The sequence below is a fragment of the Cheilinus undulatus genome, linkage group 10 (genome assembly GCF_018320785.1).
Source record: "Cheilinus undulatus linkage group 10, ASM1832078v1, whole genome shotgun sequence".
NCBI lineage: Eukaryota > Metazoa > Chordata > Actinopteri > Labriformes > Labridae > Cheilinus > Cheilinus undulatus.
In genome coordinates this window covers 38,148,673-38,172,561 of record NC_054874.1, presented here as the reverse complement: position 1 = coordinate 38,172,561, position 23,889 = coordinate 38,148,673, and the positions used below count along the sequence as shown (strand labels likewise).

Sequence of the window (23,889 nt, the reverse complement as noted above, 5' to 3'; positions counted from 1 at the left end):
TAAAAATAGCAGGATAAAACAATAAGCTGCTGTTTCTCTTATTACCAGCAGATGGCATTAATGTGTCAGTTTTTGATAAAGTACGCTAATTGTGGTCAACTTTCTTTAAATTAAAAGGTTTTTTTACTATATACTATTTTAGAAGAGTTTTTCTTTATTTTTCATGTTAATCATTGAGTTGGTAGGTTAGTATTTATTGAGAGCTGTATTTGCAGGAGTACAAGATCGTCCAAAGTGGCTCAGAGAAATACTGTAGTAATCAACATTTATATCAGTATGGGCAATATGTTCAGTCATCAGCTTATTTATTTATTTATTTTGCGGTGTTTTATAGGCTATCAATGCTTTAGAGCAGCCTCTGAAACTTAATTTACTGTCACATCCAGTATGTGCAAACTCTAAAAGCAAACTGTTGTAATGCCCTATAATTACCATGAGGGGGCAGCGTTGATCATAACGTAACACTGGGCAGCCTCTCAGGGTTCACAGGTTCATGCATTTGGCTGCTTATTTATGATGGTTTATATGATATAATATATAAAAGATACTGATGATATAGAACAAATCTTCAATTTAAAAAAAACTTAGATTCTAAGTGTGAGAATATTTCCTTACACCGTCCGTTACTAATAAAATTATCCTTTTTGAAGTATTGATGCCATCAAAAGGCGTAATCATTATGTTGTTAATAGCGGTATTAATTGTGCGAATTACGGCAGCCAGGCTGATAGAAAGGCTCATATAAACCATCATTGTTCATGTTGACTCGTGTAGTCATTTGTAGATTGTCTTGGGAACAGTACACTCAATGTCATACCCAATTTCTGTCACTAACAAATGATTTACATTGATTTGAGTTAATGCTGTTCTCCTCCTCCCCCATAAACCGCTCCAAATTTGTCCAGCGCGGTCCTGCTCGTTGATTGGTCGGCTCTCTGATTGGCCTGCGCTCTGATTGGATGAAAGTTCTGTACTCCGACAGTCGTTCACCGCAGTTTGTTTTCTCGCCTGCGGCTGAAGTTTTGGACGGCGAACCGCTGGAGGCAATGTGGATATAGTATTGCGGTTATCATTGTGAAGAGTACAGGTATTGTAGCTTCGTAAACTGGCGGAAAATGTAGGTAACGTGTTGTCTTTGACTCTTACATTCTCGTCCCGGTGCTGTTAGACGTCTCCCTCGAGCGTTTTACATGCGGACTGTCATTCAGAAATACTACAGCCTGCATTTTCAGCGCTCACGTGTTTGACCTTACCGTCTATATTTCTTATTTTTGTCCCATTCTCTGTCACTTTTTGTTTTCATTTCCTCATGACTAAGCTTTTACACATTGTCAACGTCCACTTAATTTGATACAAGTAGACGTTGTCGTGACAGACGCGATTCTTCACATTTTTGTGTTTGGATTAAATCACGAAGTTCAGATAAATAACTCGAAAGGAGCTGAAACCCCCCCTTTTTGCTGGATAAAGGCATGTGAACGGGCTGCTGCCAGTAAGTATGAGTGGTTAAGGTCACGACAGTACTTAATATTAATGTATTATAAAAACGAGGTAAATGTTTGTCACATCTTATTGCGAAATATAGTTAACTTGTATTGACTTCCTGTTATCGTTCATGTCATGTCTTTTTGGTGCATTTTCCAGCAAGAGTTTTGCCCTAGGTTGCTTTAAAAGTTAGATTTGGGTTCAGTTTTGTTCCATAATTGAGAATTTTAGCAACTGCATTAATGAACAAACGGTTTAGCCAAAAGAACAGTGTGAATAACGGAGATTTTATTGTGTTAAAGCAATTAGAAGTTCACATTTACTCCATTAATCCTGTGCAATGTCATGCAATGATGGCAAACTGCAAGAATTTGTATCCTTACATAAAATTTTAGACTATTCATACAATTAAGTGGGTTCTTTCTATTGTACCATCATGCAATCAAAGTTTGTAGGCTGTACCCTCCTCAGAGAAACTTCTGCTCAGTACCATTGTAAATTATTCAATGTTGTGTGCATTAAAGTCAGAGATTTCTCTCCTGTGATAATTGCACCACTGCTCTGAATTCTTTTTGTAGTAATCCTAAAATTGGAAGGATTCAAATCCTAATATGATTGCCACAAATCAATTATCCCGCCTTTCAAGTGTTAACTGAGCCTCTAAGGTTGACAGATGCTGATCAAAGATGCAGCATGTGGAGTGCTGAAATAAGATCTCATAAGGTTCATGGAAGAATTCATGTGTCGGAAAGATTAAAACCAATGTAAGGAGAGACATGTAGACAGGTGGACATGCATAAATCTTTACAGAAACTAGTTCCAGGAGATTTTTTTCCTCTTGTGCAGTGAGTACTGTACTTTTCCTCTTAGCAAAGAGGACTTTTTGATCCAAGTAATGTTAAGAGGACTATACACTAATCCGTTTAATTCCTATTATTAAGGAGTTTTTTCTATCAGGCTATTACCACTTCTGCCTGTTCTCAAATCCTAGAATTTTGAATCAGTGTTCAGCAGCTGTCAGCGACTTGGTTATAAATGATGTTGTTATTCCAGCGCGCCAGCAGCGATTTTGGCAACAACTAATCAAAGAACCTCATCAGATGGTGAAATAATGAGTGTGGTTTGTGGATTTTGGAAAGATTTTTATAGTGTAGAACCCAGCCGCTTTGACAACTTGATGATTTGTATACGGCTATGTACTTTAAAGATTAAAATACACTTCAGTGGTGATAAGAAACCTAAATGTTTTTCTCTCATTTTAAGATCAAAGAGGCTGTTCATTTTGCTTCCTGAGTAATTCAACCAAAATGAAGCTTCAGTGGGTCTTTCTACTGCTGGAGATGGTGCTGGTGTCCACTGCTGCAAGGGGTAAGTAACAGAAGCCTTTATTTAATAAAGATTTACAGAAGTAGATAATGTCAGTGCAGTAAATCACTACATCTGATTTCACTATCTAGCATGGTATGCGTAAATGGTATAAGTAAATTTGCTGCTCTGTAGGATTTCCTGTTTTGGGGGTTGTCAGAAACATTGTTCTGTTGCCTGATGTAATTGCACACGTTTGGGACTTTAAAACTGCAAATTCAATATGAAGATGGTGTTTTCTGTCTTTGAACAGTTCTCACTTAAATTCGTCTTAATTTCTGCCCTATATAAATCTTGCTGCTGTTAAAATGTTCGTTCCCTTAACTAGCTCATTTTAACCTGTTGCGTTGGCTCAGAATTTGGAGTATCTGCAGAGACCTGTCCTTGCTTAAGCCTCATTTGTTAAACTTGTACTTTCTTCATAGTTGCTGAACCTCCAGCCTTCCTATGCTACTCTTAGATCATCTTGCACTGGCAGGGCAGGAGTCTGGGTTTCACCCCCAGTTATGTAGTAAATTGAATTTTAGCACAAGATCTAAATTAAACAACCCCTCAGGGAGGTCGGTCATCAGGGTCAGATACAGAATGGTCCCCTCAGTAGTTTGCACGCTACCTTGTTTCTTCCAGTGAATCTAATCATGATAAAAACAAAGAACAACAACTACATGGATCCCCATCCTGCAGGCATTGTAGGCAGACAGTCGTGGAATTGGCGCCCGTTCCCAAGATCACACCAATGATGAGTTTTCATGGGGAACAAAGCTGCATTCAGTGAGGCGAGGCCGGGCCAGCATGCAGACACGGGGCAGAAAGTAAACATAGGGCTGTAGACCGCAAAGAGATGAGATTAGATTAGCCTATTAGGGATGTTTGCTGTGCAACGCCACAGCGTTTCCTCCCCTTCACTGCCTGCAGTCTGTCAGTGAAACCAAGGCAGGCGGCACAGAAGGACAGGAGGTGGAGGAGAAGATGGCAGGGAGAAAAGAGGAGAGATACGGAGGGAAAGAAAGATTGTAAAGAAGGGAATAAAAGGAGAGAGCAATAAAGGTGAAAGAGAGGAAGTTGGGAAAGGAGAAGAGGGTGAGGAAGAAATGTGGAGGGGAAGGAAACAGATTACAGGAGAGGATGTGAGAGAGAGGGCAGGAGAGCATGAAGAGGACAACAGGGACAAAATGCTTTTATGCACCAATTAGAAACTTAAGTAGTCCTTACCTTGTGATGGGCTGGACTTACAAGTCTATATAGTTCTTTTCTCCTAAAGTTACAGTACGGGCACGGGAGAAATCCAACCAAAGCTTGTGTCAGCCAGTGTCGGAGGATATTGTGTTTTTGTTATCGTGGTTATTGTGATAATGCAGCATGCATTCATATAACAAATCAGAAGATCCATCCCAAACATGGAGAAAGTAATATAGTTGAATATTTAAATTAGGACTTTAAAACTCTTGTAAACTGTAGAGGTGAACTGTTGTGATTTCTACACACTGTTTCAGTCTCTAGATTATTTTAGAATCTTTTTTAAACAGCTGGTTTTTCCACACAAAGCTGTTTTAGAATAATCTTGAGTGCCTTAATATTAGCTGTAATGTTATAACATCTCTGTCAGGGCTCACATTCTTCTCTGAATTTCACCCTCTACAACTTCACTAATCCAGTGTGCTCTTGTATTTGTTTAAAGCTGTATCATTTTTTAAATTTTCAAGGCATTTTGCCACAATTGTTTTACAAAAATGTGTTGGGTCTTGCTAATGCTGTCAAAGTTGCAGATGTAGAGGAAGTTTCCAAGAACAAAAAATAAAGCATTGGTCACTAAGCTTCCGTTTCAGGCCTTGAACCAGATGGAGGAGGTGGTCTTTGGCACGGTGTGATTGCTTATTTGTGTGCAAAACCACAGGTGCTTCTCTCGCCAATCACATTAACCAATGGCTAAGTGTTAGAAGGTACATCTGACTAAATAAGCCACAAAATTAGTCAAGTTACCGTCATGTAGTTTGTGTATTTCTCCTTTGGGCTGACTGCAACTGAGTGTGTCATATAATGAGATGATGGATCCATGCTCAGATCTGTTGGGCCTGGAGCATTATGATGCAGACCAGCAGAGGTTAAGAGAAGAGGGAGCAAAGGGTGTTTCAGCACAAAATGGGGCAGCTGGTCCTAGTGTAAGTGCACTCCTAGGGCTTTTCTCAGTGACTCATTAGCTTCACATTCTGATTGATTTAACTCTGATCAGAGCTTTAAATTTCTCTGTTCACACTAAAAGATAAGATCCTATTCAGATGGCATTCTCATGCATCATACAGTTGATCTGAATGCAACTGCTCTGACACATGCAGTATTATCCCACTGGTCAAATCCACTGAAAATTTGCTGTAGAAGAAATTCTTCTTCTGTGCCTTTTTGTGCACGTCAGATCGCTGATTTTGTCAACTTCTCCCCACATGAAAATATTGGATTGTTCTCAGCAGCAGACCAGTTTTGTTTTGCCTCTGCTATGTTTCTGTATGTTTGGGAATTATGAAGTGAAAAGACTTAATGTCACATTGGGCAGGCACACACACTAAGACAAAAATCACTCCAAACAGGGAGAGACAGTCAGATCAGGTGGTTTCATGGACGCTGATCTGAATGAAAAATTAGCACCGATCAGAATAAAATTTCCTTCTAAATGAGCCGGATCAGAGATTTTTATTCCGGAGGAAGTTGTTTAATGAAGCGTTTTTATTTGGATCATGCATTTGTTCCAATTTAAAGTGGTCCATGTTAGCATAGCTATTGATAGTAGGTGTTGAGAAACCAAACATAAAACCTTTACCTTCAGGCCCAAAGTTTCTCAGTTTAGTCTGACAAGTCAGTAACTGTCCAAGGTACTCATCATTACTTGAGCAAAGTGGAACCATGCAATAGCGCTGCACAATTAATCTCATTTAATCATAGTCCTAATGTCAGGTTGTGCAATTATATAACTGCATAAAAGGCTGCAATTATTTATGTGTTGACTAGTACTTCTACAAAAAATCCTGCAGAAAAGCTGTTAAGTTTGCGATAGTGCCACTGCATGTGCATTTTGTAGAAGCCCCTTTATTTCTAAAAAAGGAAAACAATTTATGTTTTGTTATTTTGAAAGCAGTAGCATACAAATTTCAGTTTTTTAATGCTTCTTAATAAATTTATGTTTTGAGTAAAGAAATACACACTTCAAAACTATCACTATTCGTTTTCCTTATCAAGCAAGCAGACGCATGGTATCTGTCATGTAGCTATTATATTGTAATCACATTCATAAATTAAAAACAAGACAGATCACAATCGCAAATTGCAATATTGTCAAGTGCAATTGCAATCTCATGCTACTTTTATTCAGAAAGAAGACACTTAAGCCACTCTAATCGGTAAACTGTAAGCACATGGAGAGTATCAACTCTGACAAAAAAAATCTTGCTGTTGAAGCATTAAATGAACCATTCACAGAAGCTGTACTTGATCATATGTAACAATATTGTTGCACCATTAGTTAAAATCTATTAGGTGTACAGCAAAGTTGAACAAGCTCATAATTACAATTTCCAGTCTTAAGCACAAAACTAAATTAAAGAAAATTGGAAAATTCAATAGAAAGAAGAGTGTGCTTCTTGTGTTTGCTATGGCACTCTAGAAAACCATAACAGTGATGCATTTGAGGAAGTAGCATGGGGACTGCTGAAACATTTCAGAGAAATATGCATCCCAGACATGGTAACAAATGAAGCTTAATATCATACGAGACATTATGACATTAGAAATTGAAAACATTCTTTCTTTTATGACCCAACTACATGGAAATCCCCTTCAGTGGTACTGAATGTAAGGCAGCTATTGTGTATAAGCAGGAAGTTATGACAAACACCGCCTTTACAGCCAGACCTATGTCCCTGATGCAGTATAGTAGTACGGCTTATTATATGAAAAAATAGCTCATATTAAACATGGCCCTTTGTTAAAAGAGTAGAAGAAAGGTTTCCCAGTGCGTCAAATTTGATTGCATGACTGTCATTACTTTATGGTAGATGAAAAAGTATAAGGATTGGGGTATTCTAACAGGAAACAAGAGTGTAAGAAAGGGAGATAAAATACAGATAAGGAGGCAAAACATAAGGAAAGAGGAAGAATGGGACAAAGACAGATAAGCCCTGAGAAACAGACAGGGGAAGATAAAGATGTAACATTTATGCTCTTATTGCACCTCATTTAGATTCACCTAAACTGCACGCCAGAGGCTTACACAACCCCGCTGTTTGAACCACTGCCTGGGCCTCTAAGTGTGTGCATGTGCATGTTTGTGTGTGTAGTTGAGCATGAGACTGAGCAGCTGAGAGATTAGCATTCTCCCTGTGTTAGCTGAACAACACTGAGCTTGATTACTGGGGCCAGAGGCTGCTAGTGGGTCAGTGCACTCCGGTCCACTTTCAGCTCAGACAGAGCGAGATTCAAGTTTGAACAGTGTGATTGGAAAAAAATCATCCTGAAGTACTTTTTACACTGTTTAAAGAAAGCTTGACGTTTTAGGACTTTTTTTCCTGACAACTTGTAAGGAGCTACAGAACCAAGCAGAATAATATCAAGTCTTGACAACTTTATGTGAGCAGTAACAGGTTTTAGATGTTACCAGCAACACATTTTGGATTGCAATCACTGTTAACTATATTTTTTAACTAGATAATGGATTTGAGTATCTGAATATATAGTCCCTGGATTTTTGGCACCAAAGAAATAGCCTGAAGTGATTTAGCTAAGCCTATATCTTTCCTCTGCTTCATGTTTTCTCAAAGGTAGGAATGCATTTGACTAGCCAGCTGAACAATTAAACATCCAATTCCTATTCATTTAACTGATTCTTAATATTCTTATTGTTTCAGGCCTGAAATCCCAGTCAAATGCTCCATCGTATCTGTAACACAGCCACCCGCCACTCATAACCACTATGGTTAATGGCCTTACCTACTTTGCTGCCCTACTGCTGTTTAAACTCAGACGTGAACAACAGCGAATTAATTGCATTGGTCGCATCTCATTACAACAGCACGGCTAAGCACTAGTTTGATTTAGAAAATAGCAATAAAGTTGCCTGCTGGCTTGCACTCACAGCTCAATGTTCCATAATGACAATAACTGTACTGATTCTGATTTATCTCATGTCGTTTAGTTCAGATGCAGTTCTCTGACATGCTGCCAGTCAAAATGATTTTCAAGGGGAATGGTCATATCGATTGGACATTACATGCATGCTGCACACCTGTGCTTGTGCACATACATGCACAATCATACCATACCAAAGCCCACCTCTTCTATACATGCCAGGGGCAGGAAAGTTCACCCTGCTTGAGCTCAGTACGGAGCACTCCCACTGGTCAAACAATCTGGACTTTGGGGTCCAGTATGGCCCTGAAACTGTGCCCAACTGTGCTTATTATATTAATATATTATTGATATATTTACTAGCCATGCAAGTATAAAACATTTATTTTAGTTCATTGTACTGCAAATATTTAAAAAGAAAAGAGCAAACCTTTTGCGTTATAAATAAATGATTAGACTTTGTCTTCAGTGTAAAATCTCGCTAAAACTTTTGCTGCTTCCTCGAGGTAGGGCTGAGAGATTTGACTTGAAACACCTCTGATGGGCTGAACACATCAAGCGTGTGTTTATTGGTTGTGCGTGCCTGTTCCACACATACCTCCGCGCACACACACACACATACATACATTAATTGTGCATGTGATGTGAAGCGCCACGTGTGTGTCAGATGGCTATCAGCATGTCAGATGGTATTTATGTGATCCAGCTGTGAAACGCTTCACAGTCAATTGAAGCAGAACATGGAGGACAGGGATATTAAGACTGATCCTAATTTATTCTGACACATACCTGTGATGTTGGGTGTTTCAGAGATCCCCAACATGCATCATCAAATCACGTTTTTGTCTGATTTGCCCTTTTTTCTTTGAAGAAGACTCAGAATTGAAAATTGATACAAGTAATTGGCATGATGAGCAAGGTTATTGTTTCCTGATGCACAGGCCTGTCCAAACAATTGGATGTTTCCCGTGTGATTGTGGCGCATCGACCACCCATTATCAAAAAAGGAGACAGAGATGAGAGGACCCATTTGTTTTCTAAAGAACCACAAACACGTTTAAAAAGCATCTTTATTTTACTGAAGCTGCCAAAACAGAGACAAACATTTAACAAAAGAAAAACAAAGGCGATCATCTCCACTGCAATCAAAGAAAGGCTGACAGTGCAGAGAGTAAACAATGTTATACACAGATGCTGAAAACGTATACAAAAAGAAGATGTTGCCTATAAATATAACTTAACACATGTGAGCACACATAGAACCACACATGGCAGTCCCTTAACCACCTCTTGTCCCGCACTCTCATTACAGAGGAATGTAATTAGCATGCTAACACTAACAGTGATATGTAGGAGAGAATTGTGGTCGGGTTTAAAGGACGGGAGGAGGAGGCACAAAGCCACAACAGAGAGAAGTGATGGATAATTAGCAGAGCTTTAAAGTTTTAATGAGAAACAACCAAAAGTAGAACGACCAAACAGAATTAAAAGGTGTGGTTAAAAATACAGGATTGCTTAAATTACATTTCCCTATGAATTTAGATAAAATAGAAGATTCGTGTGGGAGCCATACAAATAGAAAGGAATGAAACACTAAACATGCCCTTTAAGTTTGACCTTGTGTCCACCAACTCTGGTCTTTAAAAATTATTTGGTGTTTGCTTCCTTTAAATGCAGGCGGTGCATGGTTTAGGGCTGTGACCCACTGTTATTTATATACTATTTAACAGTCTTTATAATTTAGTCCATATATAGTTTGAAAATTGAGAAAATGTGCATTCAAGTTTGACTAAGTCTATGTTTTCTCTCTCTCAAACCCAGAGATAATCAGAATTTAGCCAAATTATCACAGATAAGATAAGATAATCCTTTATTGATCCCCAGAGGGGAAACTGGTGATGCAGCAACACCTAAAGCAAATGGGTATACAAACTGAAAAAAAGAAAATATATATGATAAATCAATTAAAAGAAGGCACATACTGTATAAATGGTCAAAAGTGAACCACAGGATACTGAGATGAAATGTGTAGCAATAGTCAAAATGACACTATATCAGCATTTATTTGTATTTAATCTTGCATATCAAAATAATTTTGCACAAATGAGTTTACATTTTAAAGAACAAATAGAATATTTGTGTATGTGTATAAACAGTGCATTCACAAAGTATTCAGAACCCCTTCAATTTTTTTCATGTTGCAGCCTGATGCTACTGTTGAAAATAAACATTTTTATTCTCATGAATCTACACTCAGTACCCTATCGTGACAAAGTGAAAACAGAGTTTTAGAAATTTTTTGCAAATTTATGAAGAATAAAAACAGAAATATCACATTGACATTAGTATTCAGACAATTTGCAAAAACACTTGAAGTTTAGCCCAGGTACCTCCCATTTCTCTTGATCTTTGCTGAGATGTTTCTACACCTTGATGGGAGTCTACCTGTGGTAAATTAAAGTTATTGGACATGATTTTAAAAGGCACACCCCTCTCTATGGAAGGCCTCAATGCTGACAATCCATATCAGAACAAAAACCCAAGCCATGAGGTCAAAGGAAATGGTTGCAGAGCTCAGAGACAGGATTGTTGTCAGGCACAGATCTTCACATTCACTGAAGGTTACAAAGAACACAGTAGCCTGCATAATTCAACACTGGAAGAAGTTTCTTGGGAACGTACATTGCAGTGTCTAAGCGGTGCACTTAGATTTACAGTTGGTGACACACAGTAACATGATCATTCTCAGATACAGTAACAGTGCAAAAGCAGGTCAAATGAAGGACTGGCAAATAAGTAAAAGAGGGTTTGATATAGTGCTTCAAATCAGTTGTGTTTTTTTTCTTCACAAAGTTCTGAATGGAAGCTAGAATAATCCCTAATTAACTGCTGCATTAGAGCACATTGTGTTAGTTGTGGTGGGCATCTGGCTGTGTTTCCCTATGAGGAGTGAAGGAGGAGGAAGAGAGCATCTTGATTTCTCGTTGAGTAAACAGCTGCATACCACAGACAGATGCTTCAAACACAAGACTTTACCTCATTGTAAACAGACACACTCATAGTCTCACATCAGTAAATCCCCTCCACCCCACTTCTGGTTTTTAAGCATGAAACGCATCCTGAGTCACAGCTCACTATCGTAAATACCATTTGACATGCTGATAACCATTATACAGCCTGATGCTGGTGGAGGGCATCTGCTTGCCATCCTGTGTTTGAACTGAGAAAGCGAGATCCAGAATTCCATAGACGGATCTATAGACGGATCATATTTTAATCAATAAGAACAGAAACCTGCAGGTTCTTCAGCATGGGCTCAAAGCCTGATGTTACTACAAATGTTCAGGTTTAAAAGGACATTCTTCACGCTTGTGACCTACAGTTAAATTCTGTGTACAAGCAGCACTTTTAATACGTATTTTAAGGATGCATCTTATAAATAGGTAGGTCATTATACCTGTATGAAATGCTGAGATTGCAGTACCATTATTATGTAAAGGTTTAACATCTCTTTAGATTTAAACTCTTGAAATGAGCCACACTTAATCCTTTTCACGCATTGGAATGAGCTGATTTAAAATGTAAGGCCTTAAATGTATTTCTGGTGTCTTTTATTTTTAATTACAGTGTTCAATTTCCTTCATGTAAGAAATAACGCAGACACATGCAGTGTGTGTTTAGGTTGATTACATGGTGATTAGCTGACAAAGGGCAGCTTCAAAGGCCTTCGATGGCTCCTTCAGTTCCTCTTGTTAAAGCCTAATGTCAGGGCCAAATGTTGTCTCAGCAGCTGTGTGGACAAATAAAGTTCAGCTACACGAAATAATATTTTTTAAATTTGAAATCTGTAGAGAGAGGATTATTTAAATAGTCTCAGCAAGTCATGAATTCTGTAACTTTATTCTTGTTTCAGATGATTTGTTCAAATACATGAAAGCTTCATCTGCACAAGTCTCTCACCATGTAAGAGGCGCGTCAGTGGAGCCTCAGCCTAAAATAACATCACACATACTCGTCACTTTCTGTCCTTTGTGCTTTTTAGGTCATTAACAGCACTGACATTTGCTGGAAATGGAATGAGGACCTTTGGTTCTTCCCCCACACTTCTGCAACACCCCTGTTCTCCTTCCTAAAGTTTTACTGGGCCTGTTAATGTTAAAGGCTATTAGCCCACATTTAGATAAAGTCAATGTTTGCTTTGACTTTGCTAATGGTGGGGTATAATGGGGCCGTCTGGATGTTGTCAGCAGGGGCTGATTATCTGCCACAATGATGTGAAGATGTGATGTGTGTTTGTGGAGTTTAGGGGGAGGGGGCAGAGAGGGGCAACAGTAGAAGATAAGATAGCATTGTGGGAAGAAATTAAGAGGAACAAAGGCTCCTAGCTTATTGTCTTCTCTCTTTTCCCATGTAGTCAACATTTCACTAAGGTTAGATGATATTTACACGTAGTCAAATATTGAACCCTCTGACCTGATACCTTTACAGATGCATAATCACTAGAACAGAATGGCTCAAAGCACTTTTTACACTCTTGGTCACACTTACTCATTCATACACATTTAGCATTAACTATTCATATTCATATATTTTTAAACACAAAGCTGGTTAAACATTGGGAGCAATTTGGGGTTAAGTTTCTTGCCCCAGTACACTTTGAAAAGTGACTGTAGGTGTTGGGGATCGAACCCCCAACCTTCAGTTGAGAGACTGCTGAGCCATAAAATTCTACACAGTCCATGTCTGCAGCATTTTATACATGTCAGGGTTTTGTTCTGACAGAGAGCACACCCTCATCTTCTGGTTCTGTTCCAGAGGCTCAGTAGAGCCCTGAGCAGCTCAAGACAAGAGATCACAAGAACTTACAGTTTAATGGAGAATTGCCAGATCACACAATAACAACCAGATCCTAAAGTAACATGTAAACAAGTTACTCTTCCTTTCTGAGGTTTAGTTTTCTTTTCATTGTGATATTATTCTAATTTTTTTTGCCTCTACACTGGGTGATCACATTTAGAAATTCAAAGATTGATGTTCTATACAAAGTATGTGCTAACCTTGCAAAGCAGATGGCTTGGCCAGATTCTGCATCTGTCATCAGGCTGATCTATCTTATAATGTCTGAATCTGAATTAATGTGCCATGTCTGAGTATGAATCAGACCAATGAGTATCATTTAGGAGAGCTAGGTGGTAGCTATTGCTGGGGTTGCATTGTTGCAAGCCATTCTGCAGCCAGTGTAGCAATCAGCTGGGATATACAGCGGCAGTTTTATCAGAACGTGATCACATTTGTTTATCAAAACAAGAGCAAAGAACCGCACTGAAAGTTTTTTTGTTGTGAAAAGATGTTCTGCTCTTCTGCTGAGCTGCTTCAGCATGAGTTTGCAATATTTACTGGCAGGTTTAGTTGTACTGCAAGCCAGTACCAATGACTGCTGCTGTTGGAGTTATTAGCTCAAGCAAACAGCAGTTTTTATCAGATCTGGACCTCATTTCTTTATTGAAAGAGGAGCAAAGAACCACACTGAAAGCTTTACTTGTGGATAAAGATGTTTTTTTTCTTCTCCTGACCAGCCGACATGACTTAAATCCACCAACTGTTCATGAACTAAGACAGCGCCTTCCTGCAAAGTTTGTGTTTCTTACTGGACCTGCACATGGCTGCTACCTTGTTTTGTGTTGCTGTGATTGGTCGTAGTGAATTAACAAACACAAAATATATCCAATCATTCTACAAGAACTTTTTAAAGTCCTGCCCTTCCCAAACACTTTTCCATATGGATGTAAAATATGTCCAATCTAATATACAGTATACGAAACCATCTTTTTGGTGTCGGGTTACGGATGTGGGCCGTCATAAAAAATCTTTTGGTATTCCCCTTCCAAGTTGCGACATACTGCTGATACAGAGAGGAGATATACGATTGGGAGTCTGTGCATTGTGTTGTATTTCGAAACTGATGGAACGCTCATTGCATTCTCATTCCTTTTCTGCTCTACATGGATGCTGGCAGCATGATCCACTAAGAATAAACTAGATGTGAATCACGAGTGGAGCAAATCAGAGTGGCACTTCTGGACACGAATTGCGGCACATGCTGTGGAATTGTAAAAACCGTCTGGAAGGGAGCTATTTCTGCAGCACAGGGGAAACGCTGCACAGAGTACATGTAATTCAAGGCCGACTACTTCTGAGTCACAGCCGCCACAAATATGGAGACTATTTACTCTTTACAAATGTTACATTTTTTATATTTTTCCTCAAGATTATTATTAAGCTTTTGCCATATCTGGAAACTAGGGATGCGTGGATGCATCAGTTTAACATGGGTGCCGCCTATCTCAACCCAGGGGACAAACACCCGCCAAATGATGTGGCATGCAATGCTGTGTGTACTTAAGTGTTGCATGAATAAAGTAGCAATACACCATACCACTTTCTAGAAATAAAGGGGGTTTTATCGGTCAGGAGAAGTCATTCAGATTTATTTGTATAATCATGTGAAAGACGATGTCAGCAGTGTGAGAGCCTTTCACCATCCGTGGGAAAGATCAGTGACATGCAGTTTGTTGAACTTGTGTAACAGTTCCAGAAGGAGGACAACCAACATTAATTTAAATACATTAAATGTCGCAAGTCATATGAAAAGCAGCATAGAAAAAAAATAGGAATCAGAGTCAGCTATTGGAGTTAAATTATGTTGAACATCATATGTGCCTTGATTTTAACATTGGTGCCTACAATTAATAAGGTTTTCTATGCTGGGTTAGTGTTTTTCTATCAATTCAAGTTTATGCTAACAATGCTGGAAGGGGTTAACAATTTTTGAAAAAGACAGATTGAAAGAACCAGTTGTATTCACTACACTGCGAACACAGGACTGATGCTTACTGCAGTAGATGTGTGTAGGAAATGGAAAGAGCTCAGGGGGCGGATTGTCAGCAGCAGAGCACATGAGAGTTTGCTCTTTAAAGGAATTAGGAATATTTCCACTTCTTCAGTTTCTGTGTTTTAAATGTTCAAGCATGGTATGACATTCTTTTACAACAGCATCACGGCATATCTTTGTGACTTCTGTTAAACTGGAGCCCATTTACTTGAATTTGAATGAGGTAAATTTGGATTTGTAGTCTTGAATTTTGTTTAGTAGAAATGTGCCTCTGCATCCATTCCAGTGTGGTTTCCTTCTGTGTTCCTCATTGACTATGACCTTAACTTCATTTCAAAGTTCCTTCCCCTGTTCTCTCGTTCTGTCTTTCCCAGCTCCTCCGTCTGTCTGTCTCTCTCCTACATAGTGGGGTATTGTGTAGGTCGTGGCGCCACAGTGCTGTATTGTGGTCTCAGTGGGGTTGGGGTATGTTTGGTCAACGCTACAGCAGTGCAGGTCAGAGGTCAGCCAGCGAATCAGGGAGGGGTGACAGAGAGTGTGTGTGTGTGTGCCTGTGTGGGGTAGGGTGAGCTTGGTTTGTGTGTGTGTGTGTGTGTATGTGTGTGAGGGTCAAAGAAAGCACATGCCTGCACCAGAGGAGACTGTAATAACACACCAGGATCCCCACAGGAAAACACACACTCTGCTTTCACTGTTTTATCTCTGTGAGCCTCCCTGTGTCACTCTTCAATAACATCATTGACAAACAAAAACAGACTGACTTAAATAAATATGATCTGATAATGGAAGAAATCAGGTAATAATCAAGACAATAAAAGTAAAATATTTACTGTCTTTATTGTGCTTTTAAACATTGAAAATCTTTGTTTTCTGGATCTGAAATGGATTCAAATCAAGCCATTAAGAATTCAACGAGATAGAATAGAAAACACATCAGTGTGCTCTGCATGTGTCTGAGAATTGTATGTGAATATATGATAATGATTTATACTTTATGTATGATATCACTGGTATCAGGCAACAACCTCATATCTCCTAAATCAACATTTTTCAGAAACAGAAAAAAATGCTTCACTTTTCAAATGAATGAACACTACATGGTCCCAGTCAGCAATTTTTTTGACACTTTTTATTGATTTGAAATTTGTTGAAACCCACTGACACATGTAAAGGTTGACCAATAGCACTGATTTATGAAAAAATCAACTATAAAAAATGGAGATAGAAGGTTTTGGCCCCACTAGTGATAAAATACTTTTTGTTATTAAAACACAAGACAAAATAGCAAATGGCAAACAAGGGATGAAAATACTGAACACATTAAAAAACAACATAATCCTGATTTGTTTTGACTCTGTCAGATTTTAACAGATTTTTACATATAATTCTTACTTATTTGTGGAAAATAATTTTGTTAACAGTAAAAATATATACATATTTTTTACCATTAACATTAATACTGAGTAAGTATTATCTATGGAGGTAGGTATAAAAGCTGAAGCTTACATTTTCGCCAATCTTTGGATGTTCCCTGATGTTTATACTCCTTTAATAACATTTTAATCCAGTGTTTTGTTTATTCAGAGCTTTGATACTACAAATCCACAAAGATTAATCCATGATAATGTGATGATTTATTATGTTTTTTGCTATGAAAGCATTAGCAGTGTTGCTATCAGTCCACCCTTTAGGTACCAGAAGGAAAAGCTCCTGTTCCTGTTAGCCTATTGGTCAATCTTGAAGCTCCAGTTTCTTCTATTATTCTATTAGAGACCAATCAGGGCCAGCCAAAGATCAATAAGAAACAAAAGAGTTATCTGCCAGTTTGAAAAATTAAGAAAGAAAGAGTCCTCGAAATAAGAAAAAGAGGACGTTTGCGCTCCTAAAATAGGATTTGGGTATTTTACACACTGGAAGAATGTGCGCAAAATGTGATTTGTTTTGGTTGAATTTGTTTTACAGGGATAAATAGTGACCGTTTCTGTTGTGTGTTTGTTTTAAATTGTGGTTTTGTCTCCTGATCGATAAGACCTGTAAAAGCTAAATGCAGATGTGAAAAGGCTTGGTCATGATTGATCTGGGTGTGATTTGTGTAAAGTTCTGAGATCCAATCTCTGTTTTTTTCGTTAACTCGGTCTTTGTGGTCATTTAACTTTTGATACATTCATCTGAAATCCTTGCAGCACACATATTCTGACGGTCCAGGCTGTCCTGAAAAAAAAACAGATGTTTCTAACTTGATTTTGCTGAAAAGGGTTGAGATTCTACAGGCAATTTTGCATAAAAAATAGAGGCCGACCCAAAACAGCAAAAAAAGGATTGGGTTTCCAATGGCTACTTATGTTGTTGAGTCTGACTTAATTTCAAGAGTCATGAATAGTGTGCATTTGCTTTAAAGGGCTAATTCATACAACTTGTGAAACACAGGGGACATTAACAATATAATCCTAGCAATATGAGATTTTTAAGCACACAGTAACAGTTTAAATAGTGAATTTAAACAAAAAGCATCTTGGGTGGTCCTTTTTTGTATAACAAGATAACTTTACATTTATTTCTTCAGTTATTTTATTAAGGAAGATGCTGAAGGATGAAGAGTGATTTTGGTGCTCCCTTTGCCATGGTGGTTGGTGTGCTGGTTTGATTTTGAGTTTCATTTTGTTACTTGACATGAGCAAATCCCCGTTTCAGGTTCCATCGTTTGGCTCCTAAAAAACAAAAGTTGTTGATTTAATCTCAGACTCCCAGCAAACTAAACAAGTATATTCGTTTTTTTTAATGAACAGATCTTAACACTAAGTGTCACTGCCGTAGAGAGCTCTTTAGAGTGCATCAACTTCTACTACAACATTGAAATTAACTATTCTTTTAAAGATGAAAAATAATAACCAGCTCAGTCTACATGGAGGTCCATGTGAGTCACTTACCTAAATACTTGTTCTCTGCAGATTATCGTCATCTCTCTCTGATCTGCCTTTGCTCTCTGTCACTTTCTATCTCTCTCTGACATTTTAATTCCTCTGCCACTTTCTTTGTCTCTGCTGGTTTCTCCCTCCCTCAACTGCCCTTCAATCAAACCCTTTCCAAGCCCTTTAACCCCCCACCCACCACCCACACACGGTCTCCAGCTGTTATTCCTGATGGGATACAAATGAGACGCTGAAAGGTGATGGCTGGGACAGCAGACACAGACTCTTGTTTTCTTTGGGCTTTAGGCTGTCAGATCGGGTCTGATGGGGAACACTGCAGCACTCAGGGCAGCGCAGTGTGTGTCTATGTGTGTGCGTTGAGCTGTGTTATTAAATGTGATAAAGTGAACACAAGGTGACCCCACAAAAACAAAAATACCCCCATAATGACCTCTGTAAAACCATGATTGACATGTTATTGGCACTCTGTGTCCTTGGCTGTTTGTTAGACGTACAGATGAGCTTTGACCCCAGGAAGAGCAGGCTGATCAGGGGCAGGATGTTAAGGCGGGCAGCTTTAGGAAATACTTTGTGTAAGCTTTTGCCGCTGCTTCATGCTATGGCATGATGACCTTGCTCTGCTGAGCTCTTGTTCAAGTCAATTCAAAGATGTAGAGTGTTAAAAGTTTTGTAAGGAGCAGGTTGCATTCATCAATTTAAAATTAAGGGACAATTTTGTGCCTCAGTCTTGTTTTTCACTGCTGTGTCCTTTTTACAAAAGCAGGAAATGCACTTAGGTTCTTTCTTTAGATGATCGCAAGTCTTTATTTAAAGCATCACAAATGGAAGAAGAAATAGATCCAGGCTGTTGTTTTTTTTTGTTGTGGCTTCTTTTTCACAAAAGCCAAAACCTAAAACTAAAACATGGCACTAAGTTAGAAACCACAACACTCACAAGGGGACTCAATCACACTCGTCTTTTTCCTCTGTGCCAGCTGTCGATGTGGAATCTATACCGCAGGGGGAATGTGAGAGGAGTGTGAGAGAGGTAGGGGTGGGTTCACAAAGAAGGGGACTCCTAAGAGAGCAAATACTCTGGTGAATGTGGCTGTAAGGCCAAGAAGGCATTTCCATCATCTTCATTTTTATACTGTAATGTCAAAATCAAAGTAATTTATATGAATGTAATTTTAACATTTTGGCTGTGATGATTGCAGTCAGTGAGGCAACAAGTCAGTATAATTAGCTGTCTTTAAAGTGTGAAAGCTTTTAAAACCTGCAAGTGTCAGATTATGCTGAAAAATAAGAGTTGAAATTTAGCAGTTTGCATCCCCCTCTTTGGAAGTTACCTCCTACACCAGCCTGTAAATAGGGTGTAGATGTGTTCAAACCATCACTCTTTAAACAAGGAAAACCAACAGTGCGTACTTGGCGATATGTGCACTGTTTCTGCACAAAGAAGGTTAAAAAGAAAAGAGAAATAAGTGCTTTAAGGTAGACTGAACATTAAATTTACATGTTTGAAGAAATGGTCATACTAAGCATATGGAAAGTGGGGATGGTGGGGGGGACTTGTAGCAATATCAAGCACTTTTGGTGAGATAAACTCGTCATTTAGCTGCTTTCCCATGCATACTCATGGAAATACCTAGAAAACATCAGGCAGACTGAAACCTCCCTGAGTTGCTTGATCTTGCATACCCCTCACAGTGGGAGACTGTCCCTGTCAGAGAGGAGTGGGGGTAGGAGGGTGGTCTCCTGAGGCAAAACATGATGTTAAAACAACAACACAGAAGAGGCCGACAAAGCAACTCTGAGACACTCTAACGACAATATTTGCCTCTATAACGAAGCTGTGTGTATTTCTACAGAATCACAATATCAACAGAGAGCAAAGAAGTGTACTGGTGAACAGAAAACATAATGCATTTTCATTACAAGCTCTGAGCTAGCGCCTCTCACCTGCACACAATCTATGCTCACTCACTGATTACAGGCTACAAAGTCAATCATGGAAATTATCCTAAGTGTATCCTACTGCATTCTCATACCACTTGTGGGCTAGAAAGAGAAATTCCAGAGTCGGAGTGAAAATTCATCTGTTTGGCTTCACACATGCAGCTCACCTGAAGTTAAAAGGTGTGAAAGCAGCTTCTGTTGTTCTTTTTTATCTGCAACTTGAGCAAGAGAATTTCTCTGGATGCGACAAATAACTGTCTTTAAAAAGTGGCTGAGCCTTTTAACTTGTGAAATCTGTCTATGGAGGCTGTGAATAGCTACCAAAAATGATCCATGGAATTCTGATGGCAACAGATGTTGCATACATAGAGGATCTCTTGTTTGTACTTATTTGTTTGTGCACCTTTTGTTAGTCTTTCATAGATGCACATGTGGTAAGATTGTGAGAACACTGCCAACGGTGTGTGATTTTGAGTTCTTTGATATTTTTGATGGCATTAAAAGGAACCGTACATGATTAGACAAGTTTGCCTCAATAGATGGATATTTGTATCTCTTATATTCACCAAAACTCACTAGATGCCTGCATTTTGAGAAATTTTAGTTATTAACTCACCAGGAGGCTGCCATGTTTTAGTCCAATGGGTAGTGTGACAGCATGAGGCTTCAGCCTGTAGTATTTCTGTGCATTAGTCGCTCATCAAATCTTTATATTATGAACATGATCGCACTGTTAGTGAATTAAATCAGTACATGAAAATCATGAGGACATTACTCTGTTAATCAGAGAGGCAAGGGGGGCTGATATTATGGTGTCCATAGAAGTGCCTACAGAGAGAGAGCCTATATCAGTGAGCAGTCCTGACCATTGACACCCCTATGGCTTTAAGTCCTGCTATTCACATCTGATCTGATCCTCATCATATCCCAATGTCTCAGTGATCACCTGAACGCTTTCCTATATCTGCAAATAAAAACAGACCTCCATTAACCTTCATCGGCCTTTGGGAGTAGGAAATAACTAGCTTTATGAAAAAGCTTTCATCATGCAAATGCAAATAGTAATGCTGAATTTATTCAGCTTGATACAGAATTTAAACCAGTATGAAGTGTTTCATAGCACAATAAACTTATTTGGACTGCAGATTTAGGTTTTTATACAAATTATCATAATAATGCATACCTATTTTTTCAAGACACTTCAGGCTAATTGTATCACTACTTTTACTAACATATACTAGTAATCAAAAATAATTCTGGAAATGTGTATATTTTTCATGTTTTCCTCACAGACTGTATCATGTTTAACTCCTTCATATTTGAAATTAACTTGAGGGTCACACTGAGTGAGGGGGAGGGCCCCACATGTGGCCCCCCGGCAGCCAGATTTACTCTGCGGTCAAAGTCTCCATGATCTTCTCTGTGCAATCGTGTCCATACTATCAATTTGATGGGCAACTAGTGCATAGAAATAGTACAGGCAGAAGACCGCTGAAGCCCCATGACATCACACTACCCAGAGTGCAATGTGGACTAAAACATGGTGGCATCTCCCTGAGTTAATTTGAATTTTTTATATAAAACTTACTTAAAATGCAGATATATATAGTGAGGCTTTTTGTTCAATAAACATATAAGAGATACAAATATCCATCCAACATGGTGAATTAGTCTGATCATGCAGAGTTCCTCTAATAAATAAATTGACATATCAGACGTGAACATTTTTCAGCCTATGTTGTTTTTGTTGAGTGAAAATGATTTTTGGTCAGACACCTTCTGTGTTTCTTGATTTTTGAATTTAGTAAACTTGTTTTTAAATGAGTGGACTGGGTACATAATTTTATATTAGTCTTGGATATTATTTTGTATAACAATTATCATGTCCATCCTTGATTAATGTATAAGTTAGTTTTGGCTTTAGAACTTAAAATTTAACATGTTTTGAACTTCACTGTTGTGCCAGGCCTCAAGCTCACTAACAAATACCAGAAGTTTACAACCTTGGGACCAAGACAGTTTGTCTGACATTGCATTAGTCAAATATTTCTTGCCGTCATATGTTGCCAAAGTAGACAGTGCATCCCATGTTGATTATTGATGATCATTTGAGAAGCAGAAGAGAATGGCATGACTGGTATTTTTGTATTTTCCCAGAGAAGCAGGCCAAATATTGACTCAGTCTGTGAAAGATTAAAAAAATACACAGTATCCCCACATATTGGTTACAGCAACTGTGAAATAACCCATGACAAGAATCCCCTGCAGTCAGCACACACTGTGCTGATGACTAGCTGAAAGGTTCCAGACCAGTTAGCCGTGTTAATGATTTCCCACTGCATGGCCCTGTATCACACCGGTCAGATCAGCGTAGGTTTTATCCTGAGGTAATCCCTCTGTTGTGCTGGCACCATTATCACACAGGGACACAACAGGCCTATTCTTCCACGTGTAATTAACAAAGGTACTTATGGGCTGCTTTCTGGGATTTAACTGTTATGTTGTCAGAGCTTTAGGGAATGTGGCGGAAAGTTGGGGGGGGGGGGGGTCAGGGGATAGAAAGCTCTCAGATCAGCTGTGTGGTAGAGTTAAGGAGTGGAGCTCCAACCAGACTGGATTTGTATGAGTAAAATCCTGTCTACAGTTTAAGTTTTCAGCAGGGTGAATATACTTGGCTCACAAGACGAGAGACTACCTGAGACTGGGTTTGTGAGAATAAGCTGAGACAGGATTTAAACACAATTTTGAAGAAGAATAATATATGACTCTAAAAAGTTTTATTAAACTCCAGTTTTGAAATTTAACAGCCTGTTTTCAATGTTAAATCCATGCCATAGCTATGTCCTAGTGGTCCATGCTGTTATGTGTACTACATACCTGTGCTTTTGTGTGTCTGTATTGCTCTGCATTACTGTTCCAAAAACCTACTCGACAGTGTGACTTTCAAACCTGTTCCCTCTCACTCCATGACTATTCTTGCTTGTTTGTGTACAGGAAATCATGGCAGCTGAAAGTGAGTGGTTGATAGCAGTTAGATTTTATAAATATCGAGCAGCAGTAACCTCAGTTATTGCAACGAAAAGAAGAGAGGAAACACTGGAGGGGATGGAAAATACAGCTGTTGAATCAGCTGAGGCAGGTGATGGGTAATTTTGTGGGTTTTTTTAAACACTGAGACATTTGGAGAAGACAATGCACATTTGATGTTTACAAGTGAATTTGACTTGCCATATAGCCATCTGTAGTGATTTATTTTAGGGATGCACTTTATTGGATTTTTGCTGATAATAAATATACCAGTATTTACAAATTCATTTTAGCTGATATTGATTTTAACACCAACGTGGAATGGACGAAGAAAGAACATTACAGAGTGCCATTTTTAACTCTTTTTGAGATGTATTCATCGGCTACTTTGCAGATTTAGAAAATACAAGAGAAGCAGACACAGAGATTGTTCCACACTGACAGCTAAAAGTGACACGATGAGTGACTGATTTCAGCTGTAATATCCCGTGTGAGTGAGCAGTTGTGCGGAGGCAGAGTGTACATCATCATTCAGCACGTCTCAAACTGTGTTCCTGCTCACCCTGTGCGTCATGCCAGATGCTGTTGTTACCTGAGCACTTCTAATGACCAGTACTGATGAATAAGAACAACTCCACACTGAGAGTTTTTTATTGTGCACTGTGTGTTTTTTTTAAAAGGTTATCTGGGTAAGAGAGACAAGCTTTTTGATGGTGAGATAAAGGAGAGTCTTCTTTTTGTTCCTCCACAAGTCATTTCTGTACGCTTTCACAACTAAAGTTGACTACACCTTGTAATTTCCCCTTGCATTTATGCAAGAATTTTTAACCTTTCAACTAAATGAGGTGGTATAAAATAAATTTCAGCATTTTTTTGTTTTACCAATAACTGCAAAAACATACAATTTTAGAGCAAAACAATGCTTTTAGGTCCTTGAATACTCTCCCTAGCCATAGTTTCCTATCAGACTGAATGAAATTGTCCATCCAGAACTTTCCTATATTTTGCTGCATTCATTTTATCCTCTACCTTTACAAGCCTTCCAGGGCCAGCTGCCAAGAAGCATCCCCACAGCAAGATGCTGCCACCATTGTGCTTCACATTGGGGATTGTGGGGATTGTGTACTTGTGTCGATCTGC

General features: G+C 38.7%; 1 protein-coding gene across 2 annotated transcripts in view; it reads left to right on the top strand.

Annotated features, from left to right (window-relative positions):
- Positions 1-995: 995 nt before the first annotated feature.
- The window catches only part of fgfrl1a (fibroblast growth factor receptor like 1a), a 107,850-nt gene continuing 84,956 nt past the window's right edge, over positions 996-23,889 (top strand). The window contains exons 1-2 of one of the 2 annotated variants that reach the window (XM_041797880.1): positions 996-1,087; positions 2,749-2,853. In XM_041797880.1, the coding sequence (XP_041653814.1) occupies positions 2,793-2,853 (61 nt within the window). In that variant the 5' untranslated portion in view covers positions 996-1,087; positions 2,749-2,792. Of the gene's footprint in view, positions 1,493-2,748; positions 2,854-23,889 lie in introns of both variants that reach the window. The other variant, XM_041797879.1, reaches the window with a different exon arrangement.